Source organism: Cetorhinus maximus, chromosome 18, assembly GCF_964194155.1.
Source record: "Cetorhinus maximus chromosome 18, sCetMax3.hap1.1, whole genome shotgun sequence".
Lineage (NCBI taxonomy): Eukaryota > Metazoa > Chordata > Chondrichthyes > Lamniformes > Cetorhinidae > Cetorhinus > Cetorhinus maximus.
In genome coordinates this window covers 98,370,427-98,382,982 of record NC_135896.1, presented here as the reverse complement: position 1 = coordinate 98,382,982, position 12,556 = coordinate 98,370,427, and the positions used below count along the sequence as shown (strand labels likewise).

General features: G+C 38.7%; 1 protein-coding gene across 3 annotated transcripts in view; it reads left to right on the top strand.

The window, feature by feature from the left end:
• Window positions 1–768: 768 nt before the first annotated feature.
• The window catches only part of cdin1 (CDAN1 interacting nuclease 1), a 137,766-nt gene continuing 125,978 nt past the window's right edge, over window positions 769–12,556 (top strand). Inside the window, exon 1 of one of the 3 annotated variants that reach the window (XM_078563266.1) lies at window positions 769–952. In XM_078563266.1, the coding sequence (XP_078419392.1) occupies window positions 924–952 (29 nt within the window). In that variant the 5' untranslated portion in view covers window positions 769–923. Of the gene's footprint in view, window positions 953–1,272; window positions 1,533–12,556 lie in introns of those variants that run through there. The other 2 variants (XM_078563267.1, XM_078563269.1) reach the window with 2 other exon arrangements.

Below are 12,556 nucleotides of genomic sequence, written 5' to 3'. Positions count from 1 at the left end.
TCTTTTGGTGGGGTTGGCAGGGTGGTGAGGATGGAGCAGTGTGCACAAGCAACCAGACCAAAACAGAAAATGCTGCTAACACAGTTTTTTATTTGCAGTAAATGGAATCTACGAATTCAGTTCATAAACTCATAAGTTTTTTTTTCTCTTTCATGAGATGTGAGCATTGCTAACAAGATCTGCATTGATTATACATCCCTAATTGCCTTTGAGAAGGTGGTAATGAGCCTCCTTCTTGAACCACTGTTGTCCATATGGTGTAGACACACCAATAGTGCTGTCCAGGAGGGAGTTCCAAGATTTTGACCCTGCAACAGTGAAGGAACAGTTCCAAGGCAGTAAAAGCAAAATACTTCTAATGCTGGAGATCTGAAATGAAAACAGAAAGTGTTGGAAAAGTATAGCAGGTCTGGCGGCATCTGTGGAGTGGTAAAGAGAGATAACGTTTCGAGTCCAATACGACTCTTCCTGCGAACTTCTTCAGTTCCAAATTAGAGTTACAATGAACACGCAAATGTTAATTCTGTTCCTCTCTCCACAAATACTGTCAGACCTGCTGAGTTTTTGCAGCATTTTCTATTTTTAGTTCCAAGACTGATGGTGTGTGGCTTGGAGGGGAACTTACAGGTGGTGGTGTACCCATTCATCTGCTGCACTTGTCGTTCTAGGTGGTAGAGGTCACGGGTTCCGAAGGTGCTGTCGAAGGAGCCTTGATAAGTTGCTGCAGTGCATCTTGTCGATGATACACACTGCTGCCACTGTGTGTCGGTGATGGAGACAGTGATTGTTTAAGGTGGTGAATGGGGTGCCAATCAACCGGGCTGCTTTGTCCTGGATGGTGTCAGCTTCTTGAGTTTTCTTGGAGCTGCTCTCATCAGGCAAGTGGCAAGTATTCCATCACACTCCTGACTTGTGTCTTGTAGATGGTTGACAGGCTTTGTGGAGTCCAGAGGTGAGTTACTCAAGGTAGAATTCCGCAGTATATTGCTTTGTATTAGTGAAACAATGTAGTCTTCGTTGTAGTGACTGTACAGCAAGATCCCATAAACAGTAATGAGTCATAGTCAAAAGCAAAATACTGCCAATTCAGAAAATCTGAAATAGAAACAGAAAATTCTGAAAATATTCTTTGGTCTGCTAGCATCTGTGGAGAGAGAAACCAAGTTAACCTTTCAGGTCAGTGACTTTCATCTGAACTCTCAGACCTGAAATGTTAATTCTGTTTCTCTCTCTCTACAGATGCTGCCTGACCTGCTGAATGTTTCCAGTCATAGAGTCATAATGGCACAGAAGGAGGCCATTTGGCCCATTGAGTTTGTGCCAGCTTTCTATAGAGCAGTCCAGTCTGTCCCATTTCCCAGCTCTATCCCTGTAGTCCTGCAAGCTTCTAGTGACCAGATGATGTGTTTTTGTGATGTTGCTTGAGGAGAACCACCTGCTTTTCTTTGAAATAGTACCATGGGATTTTTTTTTACATCCAATTGAGAGGGCTGATCTCTGTTTAACCTCTCATCTGAAAGACAGCACTTCAGGTACAGCATTCTCTTAGTACTGCATTAATGTGTTAGCCCACATCACAGAAGGTACATGTCGTCAGTGAAAACCAAGACAACAATCAGACATTGGAGAAAAACCAGCACAATTAGCAATTCAATGGAGGAAGTTGTGGACAGAGAGAGAGAGAGGAAATCTGGTGAGGCAAGTGGTGGAGATGGGACTGTCAGGAAGAAGAAGAGGAAGACCAGATGGAAAGATGAGGTGGTGAGAGACTTGAACGTAGCCGGATTGGAAGAGGAATGGGTGACAAGAAGAGATGGAAAAGGGTGATCAGCCAGCATTGTGGCGACCCCAAGTAAAATGGGAGAAGCTGAAAGTGAAGAAGATGGTGAGGAGGAATTTCTTCTCAGAGGGTGGTTCGTCTTTGGAATTCTCTTCCTCAGAGAGCAGTGGAGGCTGTATCATTGAATATATTCAAGGCTGAATTAGATAGATTTCTGATCTACAGAGGAGTTGAGGGTCATGGGGGCAGACAGGAAAGTGGAGTTAAGACCACAATCAGATCAACCATGATCTTATTGATTGCTGGAGTGGTCTCGATGGGCTGAGTGTCCTGCTCCTGCTCCCCTTTCTATGATCTGTCTTTATTACTGCTCCATGACAACTGAATTTTTCCCCATTGGCTCCCTTACTGATCAATACTTACTCTCAGAATAAATGACTCTAGTGTTAATGCAAAATCTGACCAAATGATTAGAATTAATTAATTGAAAACTGAAAGGGAAAAAGGAGAAATTCAGAATTTCGCATGTATCCTTTAATACTTCATAATAGCTGTTCAGTTGGGTTTAATTGTTTAAGTTATAGAAATTTGTTCAAACCTTTGGAATAATTGTTTCAGAATTTTTTATGCTAAATATTCACCCATCTGTTTTAATCTCCAGTTCATTACGTAGGCCACTTGCATTGAGTGCAGTTTACTGTGCCAGTAAAGTGAAGCTGGCCCCCACATGTTTAATTTCTATTCTCTTGCCTCTGATCTGTAGACAGCCCATTCTCTTTGTGTGCATGTGTGTGGCACCTCACTGCCAAAATTTCTTTGTAAATTGCTTCTAAGCAAACTCCTCCCTCTTCTAATTGATCCCTAATTCACTTTTTCCACTCAAGATGCTACATAACATTGTTTGGACAGATATGGTGAGCTCAATGCGTGTACCCTGCAAGGGTCTCCTGAAAAGATCATATTCTGTCAACTGTGTTCACTGAATGATGGACAATCAAGCAGCCTACTAACAGCTTGGGAGACAGCAGTTTGTAATTTTATAGGACTGTAGAGATTTGGACATTGCATTCCCTCCTCTGATATTTAACCAGCCAATGTTTTAATTATTGTTTTTAACACATTGCTGGATTTATTGAAAGCAGCTTATAGAAGTGCTGCATTCATTTCAATGGAACTTCTCTAAGCGGTCGAAAAAATGTTTGTAACTGTGATGCGACTCGTTTCTAACTTGATTTTAAACCAGAGTTGAGATTTCTCTACTGTTCATAAAATAAAAAGAAAATTCAAAACTAATTGTTGATATTTAGGCTATCGTACTTCCTATGTAAGTTGCATCCTTGGATTTTAGAAAAAAACAAACAGGCTGAAGAGGCATTAATTGCAAAATGTTTTCACTGCTGTCTGCTAATTGACTCCAGTGATGTGTTTTCACTGGAAATTAGCAAAGAGAGCAACTTTCTGATATTACAGAATATAGATCTGATGAAAGGGTTTTCTCAGGTGCAGTTACCTTGTACTACAATGTTATGAAAATAGCTGCACTTGAAGTCTTTTTATGTTGTTGAGTGAGGATGCATAGGATATGGTCTTTTCCAACTCTTCTTCTTTGCGCTGGCTTAAGAGAAGTTGATTCCCAAAATAATGTAAACTAAAACATACCGCCTTGTACAAGGCTATACACACTGTTGCCCAATGGAACACTCCAGTGACAGTGTTGCCCAATGGAACACTCCAGTGACAGTGAGTGCTTAATGAAGTCTCTGCTTTGTTTGGTAAGGTCAGTTGAGCACTTTTAGAACATTGATTAGAAAGATTGTACAAGAAGAGGACCCATTTGTGCCACCTTGTGGCCCAATGATTGGGGGGTTGGTTGGCTTTGCCTGCTAGTCTTTCCATCTCCCCGTATGTAATGTATTCTATCTAGTATGCTGGTTGGCAACATGTGACATTGGCCAACAGGAGCAACAACAACTTATATTTATATGGCACCTTTAACGTAATGAAACATCCCAAGGCGCTTCATCAGAACATTAGCTAAATAGTGGGTAGCCGAGGGTCCAGTGGGATTGAGGAACTTGGAGAAATTAGTAAAGAAATAATTATTGGAGTAATTATTGGGATGAAAAGCTGGCAAATCCCCTGGATTTCATGGCTTACATCATACAGTTTTAGAAGGGCTGGCTACAGTGATACAGGATGCATTAACTTTGATCTTCCACAATTCCCTAGACCCTTAAACTTTCCCCATGGATTTGAAGATAGCAAATTAAACTCTGATATTCAAGAAAAGAGGGAGAGAGAGAACTAGAGGCTAGTAGGCGGGAAATTGCTGGAATCTATTATTTGGGACTCTATAGCTGGGCAGAGTCAACTCAGATATACAAAGAGAATTTGTCAAATCCTGTAGAGTTCTTTTGAGTTAACAAGCAGGGTGGATAACTGGGAACCAGGGATGCAGTGTATTTGGGTTTTCAAAAAGCATTCCATAAGGTGCCACACAAGAGGTTATTTTACATAAAATTAGGGCTCATGCAATTGGGGGAAATATATTAGCATGAATTGAGGATTGGTTACTGGACAGAAAACAGAGCAGGAATAAATGGATCATTTTCAGATGAGCAGGCTGTAACTAGTGGGGTACTGCAAGGATTAGTGTTTGGGTCTCAGCTATTTATAATCTATATCGATGATTTAGAGGGACTGTGTGTAACCTATACAGATGTGCTCACAGTGCAAAACTAGGCTGTGAGGAGGACACAAAGAGGCTTCAAAGGGATACGGATAGGTTAAGTGAGTGGAGAAGAGCATGGCATATCAAATATAATATGGAGAAGTGTGAAGTTATCCACTTTGGTAGGAAAAATAGAAAAGCAGAATTTTTTTTAGATAGTGAGAGACTGGTAAATGTTGGTATTCAGAGGGCCTGGGTACCTTGGGCATGTATGACAGAAAGTTAACATGCAGACACAGCAAACAATCAGGGAAACAAATGGTATGTTCGCCTTTATTACAAAGGGATAGGAGTGTAAGAGAAAAGAAGTCTTACTGCAATTATGTAGGGCCTTGGTGAGGCCAAACCTGGAGTAGTGTATAAAGTTTTGGTCTACTTACCTAAGGAAGGACATATTTGCCTTGGAGGGAGTGCAACAAAAATTGACCAGATTAGCTTCTGGGAAGAGGGGATTATCCTATAAAGGGAAATGGAGTAGATAAGGCCTATGTTCTCAAGCATTTAGAAGAAAGAGAGGTGACCATTTTGAAACATAAAATTCTTAATGGGCTTGAAAAGTTAGATGCTGGGAGGATGTTTCACCTGGCTGGGGAGCTTAGAACTAAGGGCCACAATGTCAGAATAAGGGATTGGTCATTTAGGGGTGAGGTGAAGATAAATTTATTCACTAAAAAGGTTGTGAATCTTTAGAATTTTCAACTCCAGAGGGCTGTGGATGCTCAGTCATTGAGTATATTCAAGATAAGAGATTGATACTGAAGGATATCAAGGGATATGGGGATAGTGCAGGAATGTGGAGTTGAGGTAGTAGATCAGCCATGACCTTAATGAATGACAGAGCAGATCAAAGGGCTAAATGGGGATCTCATCCTAATTCTTAAGTTCTTGAAGCTGTGTCCTGCTTTAGGAAGAATTAAAATTCCCTGCTCCACAGACATTCAAGGAAACTCTTAAGTGTAAGAACAAAGGGACCTAGGGATGCAATTTCACATATCTTTGAAGGTGGCAGGGCAAGTTGAGAAGGTGATTAAGAAAATGCATAAGACATTTAGCTTTATAAACTGGGGCATTGAACATCAAAGTCATATCAAAACCTTTTCAAATCCCTGTTAGGTCTCAGCTTTACAGGTTTGGGCACACACTTTAGGAAGGATGTCAAGGCCATATAGAGGATGTGGAAAAGGTTTACCAGGATGATACCAGGGATGAAGGACAGTTGTGTGGAGAGATTGGACAAGTTGTGATTATTTTCTTTAGAGTAAGATGATTAAAGGGAAAATCTATTAGCAGTTTTCAAAATTATGAGGGGTTTTGCTAAAGCAAGTAAGGAGAAACTATTTCCACTGGCAACTGGATTGGTAAGAAGAGATCATAGATTTAAAATAATTCACAAAAGACCAGGGGAGAAATGGGAAATGTCCTCACGTATAGGATTAAGATCTGAAACACATTACCCGAAAGGGAAGCTGAGTCGGATACTATAGAAACTTTCAAAATGCAATTAGACATGTTCTTGAATAAGACTCATTTGCAGAATCATGGAAAAAGGTTGGGTGGTGGGGCTAAATTTGGCTGTTTTTTCAAAGATCTGGCATAAGCTTGATGGGCTGAATGCCCCTCGTTTTGTGCTTTAGGTTTCCATAGTGTATTACACATCATTAGCCAAAATTAACCAACACTCCAATTTCCTTCTTTGTCAGAAACCTGTCAAGCTTCCTCTTAAAAGAATGTAGCATATGTGCACTTAGCCACATCTACTGGTAATCTACTGCAGGAGGTCAAGTTTCTATCTAACCTGGCTTTTCATCTATATATTTTCTAGGTAGACCTTCCAGTCTCATCACAATATCTGTTTTGAATATCTTAATGTCTACTGTAGCTAAAACTTTCATAATTTTAAGAACCTCAAAGTGGCTCTGCAATTCCTTTATAACCAAGACATCTAATTTTAGACATTATTCCTATTGGCCTCATCTATGACTTTTAGAGAACCTGAATCTCCATTACCAGATTTTGCCAGATAAAACTAGAAGCAGTACTGCAAGTAAGAATGAACCAAAGCTTTATATATCCTAAGTAAAGTGCTCATAATTGTGTACTTCATTGAGTTGACAATACTTTTTAAAAAAACCTTATTTGCCTTCTGTGTGGTTACCTCACTTGTGCACTTTTCATGATTGGTCATCAAGTCCCTTGCCTGCTTTGTTATTTTTTAGTGGTGGCTCATGCCTGCAGTGGACATGCTTCACGTTAACAGAACTCACGTCCTTCTATTCATGCCATTTTTTTTCTGTTGTTTTGAAATACCAACATATTTTTGTTTCAGAATTGTTTGGCTTGGACCACCATTCTACTGCTTTCTTGGTTTGAACCTGTTTTCTCCCATTTTTCCTGGCTTAATAATTTCTCAGCCCTTTCCGCTACATTCTAGTTCACTTCTTGGGAACCACTGAATACAGCGGAACCTTAGCAATTCCATTTCAAGTGCTGTCCAGAAATTCTGCACTCCATTTTGGTTAACCTACATTATGGGAAAATGCCTGTAGTTGTATTCTTAACGAGGCTTTCCAGTTGGCAATACTGTATCTCACCTTTACATGGTAATCAGTGTTAACACAGGATATTTGAGGGAAATTATTTATTCTTTCATGGGGTAGGCATGGTTAGCAAAGCCAGCATTTATTGCACATCCCTAATTGCCCTTGAGAAGGTGGTAGTGAGCTGCCTTCTTGAACCGCTGCAGTCCATGTGGTGTAGGTACTCCCACAGTGCTGTTAGGAAGGGAGTTCCAGGATTTTGACCCTGCAACAGTGAAGGAACGGTGATATAGATCCAAGTGAGGATGATATGTAGCTTGGAGGGGAACTTGCAGGTGGTGATGTTCCCATACGTCTGCTGCCTTCGTCCTTCTCTGTGGTATAGGTCGTGAGTTTGGAAGGTGCTGTTGAAGGAGCCTTAGTATGGTGCATATTGTAGATGGTACACACTGCTGCCACTGTGCGTTGGTGATGGAGGGAATGAATGTTTAAGGTGGCGGATGGGGTGCCAATCAAACGGGCTGCTTTATCCTGGATGGTGATGAGCATCTTGAATATTATTGGAGCTGCACTCATCCAGGTCAATTGTAAGAACCATGTCCGCCTGCCCCCCCTCCTCCCCGGGCACAGGATGTTGACAGTGGGGGGCATTAAGAGATTGTAATGCCATTAAATGTCATGGGGAGTTGGTTAGATTCCCTCTGATTGGAGATGGTTATTGCCTAGAAATACTTAGAAATATTACATAGTTTCAGTAAATTAAAAAAATATACTGTTATAATGGAGGGAAAAGGTTCATTTTTACTGAAAGGTAATGGGAAATAGATACAAAACATGCTGAAAGTACACTGCAGGCCAGAATCCCAAAGGAGGCAAATAGGATAAAGTTTTGGAAAGAACACACACTAAAGTGTTGATGTCCTACTTTTTCAGACACTGATCAATGTCCTGTCATTTCTGACAATTTATGCTTCTATTTCAATTTTTTGGATTCAGTTATTCTCTTTATAACTAGAAAATAGTAAGGTTAGTTTTTTTTTCAATAACAACTCTTGGAAACAATAAACAGTGGAATGTTTATAAAATCCCTTTTTTGGACAGCTCCTGATGGAGAAAAAGCCTATTTGTAATGAAATGTTGGCACGACAAGAATCCCTGCTAAAATTCTAAATTCTGGATGTCTCTATTATCAGACACCTGTTTTTTATAGGTTGAATGGGAGGTGTGTCTCTATATAGGATGAATTTTGCAAGTATTTTAAGGCCAATCTTAATATATTGAGTCCTTATTAAATTATATTAACTTTGTATTAGTGGCCTGCATATAGAGTTTTTCTCTATTAAGTATTGCTCTTAACTGAGCTGATTTTGTATCATTCATGCAGCAAAGATTATAAATTGTACCTGATGTTTTTATGAAGTTAGGCAAAAGAGTATTTTTGCTTGTAGCAGCATTATTCTTTATCCATTTTTTTACTGATGAGGTTCAATATCTGCATATAATTAATGTCTTGTGCACATCTCGGCATAGTTTTTTTTTATTACTTTATCAGGTTTCAGGAACCACACAAAAACTAATACAGTTTTAAGGCCCTGATGGGAAGAACTCCTGCCACTCTTTACAGTGCCTGCAAAATATATTTTCTATGTCCGATCAGTATGCTATACTCTGGGGGTTTTGTGATAGGAATGGCAGGAAATCACGCTTCAAGACATAACGGATTGACTAGGCCATCCATCATTTGTTAGCATGCGTTGAGCTGCTTGGTTTCTGCACAGGGGCTTGTGATTTAGTAAATACTTCAGAGATGAATAGAGCTGCTCACATGGGAAGCTATCACTGTCCTTCAGCAGACTAAGACACAGATTCATGCTGAGAAGGACGTCCAGCGGCAGCTCATCAGTAACTGGTCTGTCACAGTTGGTGGTGGCCACCGACCATTCACAGTATATTAAATGCATCTTTAATATCTGCTTGAGTAGATTTAATGAAGAAAATTCTGTTTCTATACACTAACTACAGTTTCCCCTTGTGTTTTATGCAAGGAAATACAGTTAGCAGAATAGCACTGTAACAGAAATGCAGTCCAGCAGCTTCAGGATAGAAATATCATTTTACATTTATGTATTGAATACAATAAAAGCTCTGTGATCCCAAATATTGCCATAGGTAATTTAAACAATATGATTTTTGGGTAGGAAAAATAAGGCTGATTGGCTGCAAATTAAGGATTGGTAATAAACTGTTTAAGGCCTGCACAGTGCTAGTGGCTATTGGATCATGTAAGCAATAATTTGAATATCTAAAATATCTTTCTGTAATTGCCTTCACACTGAGTTTTATTCTGTTGAAATAAAACTTTTATATCATTTACTGACATTTAAATAGCTGAAAAATTACCATTGACCCTTGACACCTTGTCGCGAGAAACTAGTTATTTTCCTTATAAATTGATATATTTGACATCTTGCTACAGTTTACCAATGATGAATTTGAAAGTTCATTTTAGATAGATAATGCACTTTGAGGTTAATTTTAATACTTGGCTTCTAATTAGTTTAAACTAATTTTGTCAGACATCATCTATAGGATAATTTATTATGCATCTTTTACTTGTTCTAGTAATGTTAGAAAAAAACACTTCTTGATGTAAAACTTTTTTTCCTCAGTGATTAAATTATACTTTGGATCTAATGTTTAAAATATTAAGTTCAGATGTAATGTTTAGTAATTTACAGTCAATTTATAGAGGTGATAAGGATATTAAAAGTGAACTTTGAATTTTTTTTCCGGTTTAATACCTTCTGTCTACTTTGGTAGAACGACTTATGAAATTTAAATTTATCTCTGCTGTATAATTTTAGGTAAGGTCATGTGCCAGCACATACAACACAAAGCAAAGTTCCTCAGCTGTGCAGTATACGTAACACAGATGTTGGGGTGTCATCTGTCAACTATGCAACCCTACAGAGTTAAAAGTTCTAAAGGGAAAAGAATTCGACACAGTGCTGTCACTGTTACCCTTTCACAATTCGACAGCATGCAAATTGTGCACCTCCTGCTTAGCTGCACCGTCCTGTCTAGTGTCTACAGAAACTGGAATGGAAAGAGTGCAGCTAGGACTCAGAGTAGTGACAAGGGTACTGCTATGCTGGAGATTTGAATTGGAGATTGTCTGTAGTCAGCTTTGGTAAATCTCCCAATGGTGTTGCAGAAATTCCCGCAGGTTTCTGTCCAGGGAGAGGCCTGTTCAGTCCTTTTCTGCCCCCTTGAATGAAGTTTCATCTGAAGGTACCCTGCCTGTAAAACTGCATTCAGTTCAAATTTACATACATCCCCAGAGTACAACTGGCAGATGCTTTACTCTTCGAAATGTTTAAAAGAAAGTACAGAACAAGAGATTGCAGGAGCTCTGTGTACAGTCCCAGAACGTTTTGGAAATGGCTAATATGCAGTTTTCATCAGTGCTTAGGCGGGGCACAATATGGTGCCTGTGGTTCACTGGGGAATATGAATGTTGATTAAGCATGCTTTCAGGCTTTGAAATTCTGAAGTAGTGCCAGAATAATGGATGTTGAGCAAATGTCAAGCATTTGTTAATTTCTCTGTTATTTGGGGTTTATCTACCATGATCAATCAAATAAACTAGTGCTTTTCTGTTGTGGCATGTGCCATTGATATGGTGATCAGCTAGCTGTAAAGGCCATTGTTTTCCTCGCTGCAGAAAAAGGCAATGTATATTCAGAGTGTAGAGGATAACAAAACCTTTTCAAGCAGAAATACTCCATTTGCACAGATTTAATTTACAGCACAGTAATGTTATTTGTAAACGTGCATTTTTAATTTATCCGTGTAATTCTAAATTTATTTTTTAAATAATATAGTAGTTAGGTAACTAATGCGCTTAATTTCCCAATTGAATACCACTTCATATTAAACATTGGGAATAAAAGTGAAACATTAAATGCATCAATTTAGGAGTAATGTAAATGATAACAGGTAAAATATAACTAGTATGTTGCAGAAAGCTGGAATTCATTTTTTACTTGCATTCTTGAACTTGTACTTTTCACACCTGTACGTGACTAAACTCGAGTTTTTTTCTTTAACTGGAATCAGATTTGAAACGAGCAAAACTGTCATTTATATCACAAAGCTATAATAATTTTCATTATATTATTGTGGTTTATCGTAAAGTCGGTTTCTGGGTGTGAGTAGATGGTTCTGTCTGTATGATTTGAGTCAGGTAGACTGCAAGCTTGAAATTATCGAAATAAGTTGGGGGTAAAAGGGATTTGAAATGCTAATGAGTAAACATGGATGAGGCCTTAGCATGTAGGGTGTGAAGGAAATTTGCATTTTTAGTAAGTGAAGGAGTTGTTTGGGTTTCAAAGGGATGGTAGGATGTTTACAAGTAACAAGATAAATAGGGCGAGATTATAATATTTATTTTTCACAAAAGGTACTGACCATATTGGCAACATGAAAGATTTTTATATTATGGGAAAAGTAAATTTACAAAGACACATAGAACCATAGAATTTACAGATTAAAGATAGAGAAACATACATAAAGAAGGTGATGTTGGGGGGCCATATTAGAACTAAAAGGAGTGTGTGAAACAGCCTTGGGGAAGTCTCCAGCCATGTTTGCAAAGGTCTGCTGTGTCCAACAACTAAAGTTGGAGAAAAACCTTTGGAATTCATTGTCGAGTGGGTGTTGTGGTAAACATGCTGGCTTGCTATTTACATTTAAAAGCTGTTTTGGACTGTTGCCTTAAAGTGGGTGTATAGTTGTGAGTCAGTTTAATTAGGAATTCTGGGATTTGTTATTAAGTAACAAAGTATACAGTATTAAGTAATTGTAATCTTATGTATGTGCTTAAAATCTTTTCTTTTGTTAATAAATGTTTTAATTTCATTTTTTAAAATCTCTATAGGTGTTATTGGACTCATTACTTCTGAATTCAGTGCACAAATCTTGTAATAAATACAAATTACAAAACTGTTGTGATAGCGTGTCTAAGTTTGCCTTGTGGATTTAGTCCGTCTGGCACACCTCACCTGCCACGCCATAACATTTACAATGAATTATGAACTCAATTGTTCCTAGGTCCATTACGTATTTAGCCAGGAATGGTTGGGACAGCACAACTTGTAGGGCAAAAATGTAGCTGTCTGTACATGTAGATTCTGGTGTTTTTCTGTGAATCTTTCAAAGGTTTATTTTATATCCTGTGTGAGTTTGCCTACTTTGGAACTTGAAGATCAGGCAAATGAGAGTCCTTGTCTGTGCTGATTTTAGTTCGTCTTAGTCACTTTAGGGGATGTCACATTTATCTTCATTGTTCCTAAATCAGGGAAGGAAAAAAAGCGGGGCATCGCTTTCTTGTCTGCCATTCAGTTATTCTTCATGGAAATACATGTGCGTGGATATTGGATGGGATTCACTCCACTCCCTGTGCCATCTATGGTTGAATAGTTTGTTTAGGCTCGCGCATAAGGAATG